General features: G+C 40.2%; 1 protein-coding gene across 1 annotated transcript in view; it reads left to right on the top strand.

Annotated features, from left to right (window-relative positions):
- Nucleotides 1-14,834: 14,834 nt before the first annotated feature.
- Nucleotides 14,835-15,106, top strand: part of TMEM9B (TMEM9 domain family member B) — a 1,126,816-nt gene continuing 1,126,544 nt past the window's right edge. The window contains exon 1 of the mRNA XM_044059364.1: nt 14,835-15,103. Coding sequence (XP_043915299.1) covers nt 15,017-15,103 — 87 coding nt within the window. The 5' untranslated portion in view covers nt 14,835-15,016. The remainder of the gene's footprint in view (nt 15,104-15,106) is intronic.

The raw sequence follows: 15,106 nt of genomic DNA, 5'->3' as shown, positions 1-15,106 counted from the left end.
GTTTCGTCCCGCCAGGGACAGACCTGTTGTTGTGCCACGAGTAGACTTTGTTGGTCTACACTGTTTCTCCCACTGGTAGCATCCTGCCAGGGGTTTGAGATGCAGCAGTGTGCTCATGCACCGGACCAGCCTCATCTCCCAGCTGCACGGATGAAGCACACCCCCACGGCGTGCCCCATTTTTCATTCCTCTCTTCAGTATTATGTAAGACTACTCTTCTCACATTATGTGTGGACAGGCACTGTTCATTGATACTCATAGACTGCTCAGAATACTGTGATTGAACAATGTGCACATGTTTGCTGGTATTAATCTGCATACTTACATGCATTTACTATACTGTTAACTGCCTGTGCTGGATGTTATGTTCGTGATAACAGCAGCTGACTGTCTATCTGCCATGCCTTCGTGGTAATTCACTTGGACTATAGTGTGCAGGGTGGGGGGGAACCTGGGAGTGCTGATCATTTTGTTACTGGGGACAACGAGAGGTGTTGCCTACAGAGTGCGTAAGGCACTGTGGGTGAAGTGTCGGCGGGTATGCGCTGGTGTGCTCGAGGCTCAGACTTGCTGACCTTTGGTTACGGCGTCTTACACTGGGTTGGCCTCCACATTGCTTAACCAGTGTGGGCATTGCTTACTGCCACCCAAACAGGTGTAATCCCATTTGCTGCCGCATACCCCCACGCTACTTCATTAACATGTCGGTATGATATATGGTTACATCAGGTGTACATGTCAGGTATGACTGTTGAAGGTCAGTGTAAGGTGAAGTGGGATTCCAGTTTAGCAGTGCTGGATAGGTTACACTCAGGCATTCAGGTTAGGTTTAGTTATGCCATACCTATGTTGTAGAGTAGATGTGAATAGTGAAGGTGTAGGTAGGTAGGTGGAGGGGGGGCATTTTAACTGTATAGTAGGCCGTTGAACTGACTGGTGGGGGAGTAGTAGTGCAGATTTGCAGGATGCTGAGATTTGTATGCGAGGCAGAACAGGAGGTGTCAGTGTCAATAGTTGGTGTAGGGGTATTGAGTGTTAGTTAGGGGGGTGGACTTCGCTAGGTGGTAAAAGGTGTGCTTGAGGTTTCCCTTCATGTGTTATTTGCATGTGTCGTGTGGGACAGCTCCAGTAATACACATGGGTTTAGGGTTCCAGATTCTGCCAATATAGCTGTGATGAGGGTGTCACCTACTTGTGACTGTTAACATTACCAGTCATGAACCAGGGGTCGATAGGTAAGTGATGTTATTGGGCCACAGAGAGGGGCTGATAGTAGGGGACATGTCCGAGGATGTGCAGGAAGGCTGACGGGAAGGTCCACAGCTGGCCATTTCATCTACAGTGACAGCTGTGTATATACCCTGCATTTGGGGGTAGGTTTGGACACTCACACCCCTGGGTGGGGGGAGGACAACAATAATACCTTCTGATGCCACTTAGTTCGGATTACATGCCTACAGTGGGGTGTTGCGACCATGTGTTCTTTGGTGTCATTTAGTGGGTTTGCAACAACACATCTGGTTATACCGTCCTTTGGCATGTAAACTAGGTTGCTGCAGTGGGACTCGTACTGGGCATGGCTGCTCGTTAGGTGTCGTCTCTGCCCAATGCACACTACTGCTTACATCCTTGGGATGGAGGACATAGAACCGCTCCAGCCAACACCTGCACCGCTAGGCCCATAATTACATACCCATAGTCCCCAACCCACACATCCTCTTCAGCACTCTTCCTTACTCCGGGTGCAGGTCGGGTCTAAACACACCCCTACACACTGCCCACTCTCCACTTCTCAGGACCCAGCATGTACGTTGTCTCACCCCATGGGTCATCAGGCTTCCCCAACCTTGTAGTCCGAGAACATACATGCCCTGCCGTAGGTTATCCATGTAATGGCTGGAAGCCCAAATAGCCATTACATTTTTTGTCTGTCCTGCAAGGGACATTCTATTTTTTGTTTCGAGATTAGACTTAGTGGGTCTCTCCCACTGGTAGTATCCTGCCTGTGGTCTGGGAAGCAGTGGTTTGTATACTTTTATTGTGTGCTTGTATGTTTCACCTGTCTAGCTGGGAGGGGGGTTGATGCTACTTGTTACACGTTTGCTGATTGGGCCCCTCACCACTATTGGCACGGCCTGTGATCATATGTAAGTCTTAACTGCTGTATCATATCCTACCTATATATCTCTGTATATTTACACACACACACACACACACATTAGATATAGATATATATATATATATATATATATATATATATATATATATATATATACACATATATATATATATATATATATATATGTGTGTATATGTATATGTATGCATACATATATATATATATATATATATGTATATTTATATATATATATATATATATATATATATATATATATATCAAATGACGTGGATGTATGGGTGTCTGCATATGTATATATCTATATGTGGGTATCTATATATTTGTCTGTCTATGTATGTCTACATTTGTGCTACAGAGATGAAGAGGTATATCTCCATGTAGTTATGGGTATATATACACACACATACCTGTACATATGTAGCTACATATCCTGTCATGTTGCCTGTTATTGTTGGGTACTGTTTTGTGTGCATACCGGCCAACCTTGTGTGCCATGTACGCTTTGCGATTCCTACAACTAAATCCGTTAGTGTACACAGAGTCACACATGAAATCTATTGTAAGTACCAGGTAATCATTCGTCCCATGGTGCACAGCCCGTACATTGGGTATACAACTTTCGTCTCCACCCAGGATTACATAGGTACCCATGGCTATGTGCATGGACTACGGTATGTGCCATACCTAGGAAACGTGGGTCGAGGCAACATACCGGCTAGGTCCTGAGGGGGGGGTGTGTGGAGGGGGGAGCAATGTGTGGTGGTGTGGTAGCTACGGGCCAGTAACCAGGGTTGAGATGGTGGCTGTGTGTGTGCAGTGGGAGGGGGGAAGCAGAACTGTGGATAATGAATATATGGGTCGGGGATGGCCTTGGTTGGATGGGCCAGTACTGCTCGGGCCGCCTAGTGGGTGGGGGAGAGGGGGATGTGATGTCAACAAGTGGATCATGACCAAGGGCTAATTTAAATCCCTATTTCAATGACACACATACATTACATTGAGCTTGGTAGTGTTTTGCATGGCGGACGTGTTTGTCTGGGCGGGGGGTATGCCAATTCGTATGTGATGTATATTGTTTGGGGCCTGTCGAGGCCTTTCACTGTGCATGTGGACATATATGTGTCTGTTAGTTCTACCATTGCTATCTACAGATGTCTGGCCATATATACCTCTGTGGGTATATATATTTGCTTAGATATTTCTAACTCTGTCCGATTATACCTATGGGGAAATTTATCCACGTACATATGTGTGACTTGCTGTGTATATGTGGACGTATGGATGTTGACAAATATATGTGTAGATGTCGGCATTTGCATGTATATCTGTTCATATATTTGTATATATATCTCTGGATATTTTTATATATATATATATATATATATATATATATATATATATATATAGTGCCTTTTTTAGGCAAGGCTCAAATTCTAAACCTACCACCCTAGAACACAAAAAAGGAAAAAAACTAAGGGTAATGCTGCTCAATGCCAGAAGTCTCAATCTCAAGATACATGCACTCGAGGCCCTTCTCAGTATGGAGAACATCGATGTCTGTGCTGTGACAGAAACCTGGTTCAAGGCTCCTGAGAGCACCCCAGCACTATCAGGTTTCACCTCATATCATGCGTTCCGGCCCCAAAATCCGGACAACACCAAGAAAGGAGGGGGGGTGTCCATATTCATAAAGGACACCCACACCTCAAGGTTGGTGGCAACGCACGATGCATCGGAGACCATCCAGGTGCAATTAACCATAGGCAAGACTGCTCTGCAATTTGTAGCATGTTACAGGCCACCCTCTCAAACTCAGGAACCTCACATGGCCTTCCTGAAAACATTGGAGGATAAATGTATCTCCAAACACCATCATACTAGGTGATTTCAACTACCCTAATATAGACTGGGAACACTACTCAAGCCCAAACACTCTAGCCCAAAGGTTCCTGGAGTTCATAAACTCAAATGCCATGGAACAACTAGTCACCATCCCCACAAGGGGAGAAAACATACTTGATCTCATCATCATGAACATGGGATCACAATGTTCAACACCGGAAGTATACCCCTCACTGGTGAGATCAGATCATAAACTATTCTCGCTGGAGGTCCTCATCCTGCCCCACCTGAAATAAAAAAGACCACAGTGAAAAACTTCTCAAAAGCTGACTTCACACTTCTAAAAACTAGCGTGGTCTCCTTTAAGGCCCCTGAGCCAGTGGTAAACATTACTCAAACCGCTGAATCACTTACAAATGCCTTCTACCAGCACCTACAGGACTGCATGGATCAGGCAATCCCAAACAAAACTAAGACTCTTTGTACCAAAGGCAAGCGTCCAGTCTGGTGGACCCCAGCCATAAACAAGCTCTACAACAAAAGGAGGAAGCTACTACAAGATAGAGCAAAATCCTTGAAAGGTAAGACACCTTTGATCATTATAAGTAAAAAACTAAGAGCTCTCATAAAATCATCCAAGGCAAATTTTGAGAGAAAATCGCCAAGGACTCAAAAGACAATCATAAGGCCTTCTTTAGCTATGTTAGAAACCTAGGAGGAAGCTCACAGATATGCTCAGAATTAGTTCAAAATGATGTGAAGATTACTGAACCTACACACATTGCCAACATACTGGCTGACAGGTTCAGTGCAAACTCCCAAAAGGAGAGATATCTATACCAGAGGATTGTAGCCCCCCAAACATCTCCAACGCCCAGGTGAGAACTGCCCTCTCCAAGGCAAAAAACACAGCATCAATGGGACCCAATGGTGTCCCCGGCTGTGTGCTCCACGAACTCAATGAGGAATTAAACCCGCAGTTAGGACAGCTGTTTAATCTTAGCCTCACCTCAGGATACGTACCCAAGGAGTGGCGCACGGCGACTGTGGTCCCACTTCACAAGGGCGGTGCCTCCACCGACCCTGGTAATTACCGTCCCATTAGCTTGACAAGCCTTATCTGCAAAGCCATGGAGAGGATCATAATGGAACTCATAAATAAAGACATAGGGAACTTGCAGACTTTGGATCCAACCCAGTTTGGCTTTGTCAAAGGCAGATCATGCCTTTTAAACTTGGTTGACTTTTTCGAGACAGTCACCAAGGCCATTGATGAGGGAAAGGCAGTCCATACAGCCTACCTCGACCTGGCAAAGGCCTTCGACACAATACCCCACTCAGGTATCATCGAAAAACTCATCAGCTTGAATGTAAACCCATACATCACAAGATGGGTTGCAAACTGGCTAAGTGACAGAACCCACAGGGTCAGAGTTGCTGGAGCCATGTCAGACTCAAAGCCTGTCACAAGTGGTGTCCCACAGGGCTCAGTCCTGGGTCCACTCTTGTTCAGCATCTACTTTTCTGAAGTACAAGCAAACACAGGAGGGTTATGGCTGACAAAGTTTGCAGATGACTGCAAACTGGGTGCCATCGTCGAAAACACATCTGACACAGATATCCTTCAGAAGGGCCTCACAGAAATGGATAACTGGTGCCAGAGCCATGGCCTAAAGTTAAACGCCAAGAAATGCATAGTCATACCCTTCGGGAAAAACAAGGTTACCCCTAGCTACCATATAGGTGGCAATCCACTGAGCACAGAAGAAGTCATCAGGGATCTGGGGACCCAGGTTGACAGCAGCCTTTCGTTTGACACTCATGTTGCTAAAGTAGTTAGGAAAACCTTCTACATTGCCCACCTGATCATGAAGGGATTCACATCTAGATCAAGGGAGGTCATCGCCCCCCTGTACTCATCACTCATTAGACCTATGATTGAGTACAATGCCCCATTCGCAATGTATCTGACCCGACACCTGCAGCAGCTGGAAAGGCCCCAAAAGTTCCCCACCAAAAGGATAAAGGGTCCCAAAATATGTCTTATGCTGCCCGACTGAAAGAACTCCAGCTCTATTCAGTCTCATACCGCTTGCTCAGAGGTGACCTGTGCCTGACATATAAGGCCATGTCAAACCCAGATTTGATGAATATGCTTCACCTCAAAGAGTCTAGATCCCTCAGAACCACAAGGGCGGAGACTTAAACCTTGACACGGTTATTAATAGAACGTGCTGGAGGGACAAATTCATCACCCAGAGACTCCTATGCTGTGGAACAAAATCCCGTACATGTGAGGCAGAGCACTCGCTGGCCTTGTTCAAGAGGAATCTTGACCAATGGATGGGAGATCGCAGATATACCCCAGGGATTACTTCAGTGTCACTGCTTGACAGAGGCACAGCAAAATAATAGGCATAGTTTTATTCAGACTAAAGGGGTGGCGAAAGCCACATAACTATGGGCTAGGCTTATAAATGACCTTGGGCAGATAGCCTAGTATGAACCTATGAACCTATATATATATATATATATATATATATATATATATATATATGTGTGATTACATCTATAGATATGTTGTATCCATTTAGATAGTAATATATTTGCACATACACGTCCATCTAGCTGTAGGTATACATTCTCTGTGCTGTTTAATGACTGGACTGGATATGTTTCTGACAACATTGACATTATTTATAACTGTCTGGCTTAGTGGTAGATCCCTTTGTCTATAATGTGCAGGGTCCTTGGTTCGGGCCATGCAGGAGCTGCTTATTTTGTTGGTGGTGCAGAACACCACCGGTTGGATATTGAGTGATTAAGGCACTTTAAAGCAGTAGTAAGCGGGTTTGTGCGGGGTTGCGAGAAGGTAAGCACTGCCAACTTCCAGTTACAGTGTCTTATACTCAGTTGGCTTCTACTTTGCTTAATCTGTGTAGATAATGCTTAGCCCCGCGAAACTGTACTTCAACACACTTACTAGTGCTTATATATTTGTGCTTAGACCTGCTTACTAGTGCCTTATTCATTATGACACTGACACTTCACATATGCATTTAATGCGGTACTCCAGTTCACATTTACATGTTATTTAGTATTAGTAGGTTATACAGCAAACAATGTGAAAAAATTGTTCATATACAGATTTCACATGTAAAATGGTATGTGCTACAGTGGGACTCGAACCGGGAATGCCTGCTGGTTAGGCAGATGCTCTGTCCACTTCACTATTGCTGTGCTGCTTCATTTGTATATATCGTCCTTATTATCCTCTTCAGCCTTCTAAGCTGCTTTAACCATACCTCAGTGATGGGCACACCCGCACACCTACTGTTAACTGTACTTGGATTTAAATAAATATAGTGGGTTTTCTTCAGTTTATTTATATGTCCTGTTGCAGTTGTACACATGGGAGACTGTTGGTTGGGACATGCGGACACCTATGGGTGGCCTTGCTCATTTCTGCTGTTCTATATTGTATGGGCGTGTTTAGTTTGAGAGCTCTGCTCTCAGACACGCCCCCCTGCACTCGTACACGCTCCATGTAGGATTGGGAATTCAGGCAGAGCGCCTTCATTAACATGCATGGCGCGCTGCCGTCCTCCTCCTAAACTGCCGCTTCCATGCAGCACTAGACTAGTCCTGCATGGAAGATTAGTAAATCCGGGGGATTATCATTTCTGACAAGCTGAAGAAATTCTATGGCTGATATTTGAAGTGGGTGGTTTCAAAACATTTATAAATATTGCTTTCTGCAAGAATGATTTTGAATTAATAAAAATAATAAAAATGACTGCCAAAATGAAGTTCTGCTTAAAGTGCATGAGTTATTTTGATACTTTGTTTTACTCTGTACGTTTTTCTGTTTAGCACAGGATTCAGAATAAAATACATTGGAGTGTGGATGTGACCTTTTGGACTTGTTTTATTAGTCTTAGACACACTAGTAGTCCTCAGTTTAGCCAAAAATGAAGTGGCAATTTATACCAGCAATACTTTTGAGTCTGGGTTTGTATTTTGCATGTCATTCATATACATATTATGTTGGCTGAATGGATTTAGATGGACTTAATATAAATGTTGTGGGGCAAAGTAATTATGCAATCTGTATGGCTGGTTGTCTTAAAGACACCATCTACAGCCATTCCCATTATAAATCCTTTTTAAGCACTTTTACTGAATTATCACTTGTGACATTGGCAAACTTACATTTATATAAAAGTAATCAAACCATATTAAGAAGTTCACATTTCCAAACATTATACATTACATATATTTTGCTCTATACAGTATAATCAAACCAACATTACATAAATTGTTGAATTCCTGTCTTCTCTTAAACCTCATTCCTCCTTGAAAACATGTTTCTCCAACTATTATTCCTCAATTTCCAATTTTCTATGAAATTTTCTCCTAACATTTTCTTATGATCCCATTTCTTGTTCTTTAATCTCTGCTACAATAGTCACTGCTTCAAATATGATTAGTTTAGACTTTGATTTCCATTTTCGACTAATTGCTTTTTTGGCAGCCACCAGAATTAAACTTAACAGGGCCTTACTATCACTATGCAATTCAGATCCTGTATCCCAGCTGAAAAAATGATTTCCTTAGTTACACTTATTTGCTCGTGTAGTATTACTAACAGAGTAGACTCATTGGAATTTTTAAAGACTACAAACTCATTGCACCCTGAGAACATATGCTCCAGGGTACCCCTTTCTTCCTTATTAATTCTGCAACATTTGCCGCCTACCTGAGGAAAAATACTTTGGAGTCTGTTGAGTCTGTTTGGGCTGTAAAAGTACATATGCAAACACTTCCAGTCAAAATCCTAAATCTTCTAGATTTTGTTGCATATCTGGGAGCCATACATATGTCCTCCCATTGTTTTTTTTTTTTTTTGAATTGCTTGTCTAATCTCACTTCCCCGATCTTTTCTGACCTCCTCTGATTGATTCCTATAGTTATTGTGCAATATTTTATTATCCCATACTGATTATCCCTTTTTTATCAGCAGCTTCTGTTCTAGATATAACAAAAAAAAATCTCAACCACTGCAGATGTTTCGTTCAGGATTCCCCTATCGCTTTTTCTTTGCTTATACTCTGATATCAGTCCCTGATATGAAAGGCAATATCTAGCCTGCAATCTAAATAAATGTCTTCTTGGCCATTTTACTGCATTTCCCTCTTTAATTATTTCTTCTCAATACAGTGGTCCTTTGACAGCCTCCTCCAGTAAATTACAACCTCCTCTGGCCTGTTTTGTTTACCCCTAATTGCAGTCAACACTATCAGCCGAATCTCCTTTCTCTATTCCCATGTTGGCTTAATTTACTTTCTGCTACTTTATGAATATAATATGTCTCCCTTTTTTAATTACTCAAAATCTTTTGGGTTTCTAATACCATGACGGGAATGGACCCCATTCCCAAGTCAAAGTACGATTGAAGTTCAAGAAATTAGCATTGCTTCAATCTTTGATGTCAGCCAGAAATGCTCTTTCAGCATCCGCAATGTGCCCAGTAATGACTCCTTCTGCAATTTGTAATGGAGTTACATGTATTGGTAACGTATCTAAATATGACTGTAGATTCTTTTTTATAAGACCCATTGCTCCTACTAATATTGGGACTGTCTGAGTATCTTTCTTCCACATTGCTCTAATTTCTGCCTGCAGATCCTAATATTTTATGACTTTCTGTCTCTCTGTACACGAGACACTGCAGTCACTCGGTATGGTGATTTCAATGACCAATGTACTTTTGTCTTCTTTTCATGGGCCACTATATCTGGTTTTCTAGCATCTATCTTTTGAGCTGCTGGTAATGGATGATCCCATGTGATGTAAATTTCATCATTTTCTATGATACTTTGTGGCTGATGATTCCAGTGTTTTTCAGCCACTTCAATACCATAATGTTTGCACAATCCCCAGTGCAACAATCTTAACACATTATTATGCCTTTCAGCATACAGTCCCTCTGCCATTAGTATGCCACAACCAGCAACGAGGTGTGTGACTGTTTCCAATTTGGTTTTACAAAACCTACATTTGTCTGTTTCTCCTAGATGTTCAGTGGACTTTGTAAACCAGTATGTACACAGCCCAGTATCTTGGGCCACCAATATTAACCTTTCATCTTTTGGTTTGACTTCACCTCTCCTTACCAGTCCTGTGTTCGTTCCTGATCAACATGAGGTTCTTCCAGAAGTTTTCTGTACTTGCAAATATATTTATGCATTTTCCACATTTCTTGCCTTCTCATCTGGTCCTTCACCTTATATTCTTTATTTTGTTTTTTGGCACATTCAGTTGCTGCCTGGTTTTTATCCACTTCTGGTTTGATTTCAATTCATGCTTGATGCTAATATGCTTCTGCTAGATTAAGCACAGAAATCATCTTAGATTTATTCTCCATGTTTCAAAACTTTCACTATGTTTTGGTGTTATGAGGTCAGCAGATATGTGTGGAGTCCCATGATTGCAGATCTATACATGTAATCAATTTCAAGGAGGCCCATACCTCCTTCAGAAGGGGGAATATATATTCTTGGTATGCACTGATTTTTATAAATCATTTGATAAGCATGAAGCATCCTTCTTGTTTTCCTATCTAATCTATCCAACGTGTTTTTGGGGCCATTCACTTCAAAACTGTAAGTTAGGACAGAAAGAGCAACTTGGTTTATAGGTTGGATTTTGTTCCTAGATGTCAACGCTGTTTTCAGGATTAATTTAAGTCTTCTAAAGTATTCCTTACTAAGTTTTATTCGCATTTGTTCATTTTATTGTTGATCCTTCTTCAATTCCCAAATATGTATACACTCCCTCTTACTCAAGTTCTTTTATATCACATTCTTTCCCCAAACTGATGTTTTCCTGGTGCTGCAGTTTTCCTGCTTTAAAGTTGCTGAAAAAGTTTTGACAACTTGCACTTGTGCTTTCAGTTCATCTGATGAGCTATACAGTTTTAAATCATCAATGAAGAAAAGATGAGAAGTCTTTACACTTTGTCGTTTTCTAGGAGCCAAATTGTAGCCATGGCCTAAGCTGTTAAGTAGACAGTTTAAAGGGTTAAGGGCAAGGCATAATAGCAGTTGTGACATGGAGTCACCCTGGAATATCCCCCTTTGAAATTTTATCCCTGGGATAATGATTTATCCTTTATCATGGCTTATTTACAAAGAGGTCTGCCACTGTTTTATGGTCACTGTAATGTATTTAATCAGTGTAGAGTGTATCTTCTACATTTTTAAGTACTCTTTTAACCATGAATGTGGGATACTTTTTTGTAGTCAGTCCATGCCATACTTAAATTCTTCCCCTTTTTACAGTTCTCCACTATAACTTTATTTAACAACAAATGGTCCTCTGTTCCACATGACTTTCTTTTATTGCCCTTTTGTTCTACTGCCATAATTAAGTTTTCTTCTAAATGACTATACACTTTGTTGGCATCAATTTCTGTGTATAGTTTATACATCGTAGGAAGGCAAGTTATTGGTCTATAATTTTTAGGGTAGCTTGCAGGTTCACTCTTAAGTAGGAGCATTGTTTTTCCTGTTGTTAGCCAGGTTGGTGTCTGTTTAGGGTGCTCATATAAATAGTTCTTACTCATGGCTAAATCTTCATGCAAAGATGTTAATACCTTTAACCAAAAGTTAGGTACTGCATCTGGGCCTGGGGTTTTCCAATTGGAAGCTTTTAACTTTGCTTCAATCTCTCTGGCTGTTACTTCATCCCATTTCATATCCTGTACCTTTAAACTTCTTATTCTTTATTTTACTTCTTCTATCCATTTAGCATTTTTGTTATGTTCCACAGGATCTTCATAGATACTTCTCCAAAATGTATCTATTTCTTCTTTTGTTGGCAGTCTTTCAGTTCCTTTTACCTTGTTTCCCAATTCTCTATAAAACTTTTTTGGATCATCAATAAATTATTTTGTACTTTTCCTTTGTATTTAACTGCCTGTCTTCTATGTTCTTCCACCTGTGCTGAGATTTTTAGTTTATTTGCGATAGTGCATGCTAGATCCTGGTCTGTTCTAATACTGCATGTCTGTCTTTCTTAATATTTTTGTTGATCTGGTCCCTCTTCTATATTCTTCTAACAGTGACACTTCTTGTCTTAATTGCTTTATAGTTTTCTCTATTCGATACTTTCATGGTGGTATTCAATTTCTCCCCTTTCTTTCCATCACTACCTTGTGTTCTTCTGGTAGAACTTTATCAGTTATTAATTTAGCTGCACAGTAATGTATCCTGTTTACTTCTGTTATATCACATGGATTTCTAGGGCCAGCCTTAATTACTATGTTCATTTGTTTTATCAAACTTCTTACTCTTTGGGTTTTATTGACCTGCAGTCTATTTCTTTCATTGATCTTAATATGTCTATCTATGTCTATTAAATCAAACAACTCTTCTTTTAGCTCATTTTCTTTTAAACCGAGTGCACATTTTTTGTTTACCGTTTCCTGTGGGCATTCTATAAAAAGTTCTATAGCATCATCCTGTGGCACACTGTCTTCAATTTCATCCTTTGCCATCCGTTGCTCTGTCATATGGGAACTCACTGGCCTATCATGCGTCAACACTGACTGCATCAGAGTTTCCTGCTCCTTCCCTTGCTGTCTAGCTTGAAGTAAATGTTTATACTGGTTTCCTGTGGAAGGTTCCAAAATATCTTCATATGCCACTTGACCAATTGCTTCCTGTTCCACTGGCTTACCCTTAATTTGGATAGCCATTGCTCTATCCTGTTGTGGTGCTTTCTGAATTAGATTTTCTACACTAAATCCTTCACTTCCCAGGTACTCCATAACCTCAGTTTCTATTTCTTTAACTTCTCCATTACTGATCTCCTTTTCTTCTTTGTCTTCTTATTTTTTGTATTGTAAAGTTTTCTATGTCTGGATTCCTTTGCCTGTATTTCTCTTCAAATTTCTTTGGTGCTGCTCTTTTTGTATTGGTTAGTTTTACTTTTTTCTTTGCATAAATATTACACCATATAAAATCTATTTTTCTTTCCCATGTCATATTTCTTCTCTAAATATCTCCTGATCTTCCTGCTTCTCCTTACTTTGGGGACTCACTCCATCATGCTGTGATGTAACCCATGTTAGACCTTCTGCACCAAATTATTCACTTCACATGCACTCCATAACTTCAGCTTCCTTTTTTAACTTCTACTTTACTGATCTTCTTTTCTACATTCCTTCTTTGTGATATTATTTTTTATTGTGAAATTTTTCATACCCACATGCCTTTGCCTCTATTTCCATTTGAATATAATTGGGGCTGTCTTCTTTATATTGATTAATTTGGCTTTCTCCTTTGCATAAATATTGCACCATAGCAAATCTGTCCTTCTTTCCCATGTCCATACTGGGGCTTGCTGTTCACATTTTTGCACTTCATAAGATGCTTCTTTTTCCAAACAGATCAAAGTTTCTTGATCTATGTACTGTTTTTCACAAATCTATTGTATTAATCAATACAAATCTTTATTTGACGCTTCTGACAGTTTTTCTTGTGAAATTTCTCTCTTAATCGTTTTGTATATCTTGGGTCTGGGAATTCTGTGCTTATTGCATAATAGTAAGAATACATAATTTCTTTCTTTACCCTCAAAAGTCCACGCTATCATCTTTACGGCTCTTCTTTGGCCTATCAGTTTTTGTGAACTACTACTTCCTTCTACGCTGTATAAATACAGTCTATATATCAGTGTCGTCTTGGTGAGATTTTGTGAAAAACTGGGTCCACCTCATGAAGGTACTCAACAAGACTTGAGGATTAATTAAGTTTTAGCAATAATACTCTCCTTTACTTGCTGACTTATCACTCCATTCAGACCCCCAATATTTTGTATCACTGTTGTTATTCTCCAGAAGGATGTGTGTCCAAAATACCACTTTTTCACTATTTCTTGAATTACAACCCTGCATCATCATATTCCCATAGTAAATACCGATAACGTTTCATGACTTATTTTGAAGAATTTACCTACGGCTTTGTGGATAATCTGCCATTTTTCTTCTGTATGTGTGAATTTCTCCTGTTTAAATCAGCATTTTTTTTTTAAACGGACAGGTCGTCTGGCAAAAAAAAAAATATGACGGTGAAATGAGTACTCGTCAGAACAATGAGGCCATTTAACATTTTTGTATTGTTGCTCCCAGTATTTAAATCATACGCCCCCATGCAAAATTACAGGACCCAAGAGCAAATTAATGTTCACCTCTTCCATAGAACGAATTTACCAATGGGCAAAAATATATAAGTGCAATGATTTTTGGATCATCAGCCGTGATTACAGGAATTCGGAGCAAAAATATGTGCCATATTCAGGGACGTCCTTGAAAACCAGTCCTACTTGATCTTGAGGTAATACACTATATCACAAATTATGAAATCCGATTACGTTCGTGTAAACCTACCAATGCTGTTAGAAAACTATTAAATTAATACATATATACAATAGGCGAGTTAAATAACTCCATAGATAATGGTGTATCGTGTATGCCAACGGAAAATGCAAAAAAAAAAAAAAAAAAACTGTTGGCGTAAAGTTTACAGAACGTTCTTTTATATGGCTTTCAATGCATAAAAAAAATTGAACCGGAGCACTTCCGGTGTAGCACACGACAATATAGTTCTTGTATTGCAAAACTTGCATTTCTTTCCTTATTCGAGTTTTGAAAATTGTTTACTTAATCTTGAAAGAAGTAAAGAAATTTTTACCATCACCGTTAGGGGGTAACTTTATAACACAAACTATACATTTTATATACCCTTGTGATAATTTTTCACATCACGCGCAGGAAAAGCAGTAGTTTCCGGAGGTTCAATTTAGTTGCTGGAATGTGTTTTTTGACAGGAATTTTTAGAAACAGGAAGCGGGGATATAACCGATGAATTTTTATTTCTTAACAGGAGTTGCGTAATTATTAACTGCAATATCGTTTTGTTTTACACATGCTCTGTTAAACCTCCTTTTTGTTATAAATTGTTTGTGAATATGGCGACCAATTTCTTTGGTTGTGCAGTTGTAGTTTTCTGTTTTTACTTTTCATCATGTGTTTTGCAGATGACCTGGGCTGCTGAGGTA

This window comes from Protopterus annectens, chromosome 17.part0 (genome assembly GCF_019279795.1).
Source record: "Protopterus annectens isolate FY-2018-M chromosome 17.part0, PAN1.0, whole genome shotgun sequence".
Lineage (NCBI taxonomy): Eukaryota > Metazoa > Chordata > Ceratodontiformes > Protopteridae > Protopterus > Protopterus annectens.
This window is presented reverse-complemented; position numbering and strand designations above follow the sequence as displayed.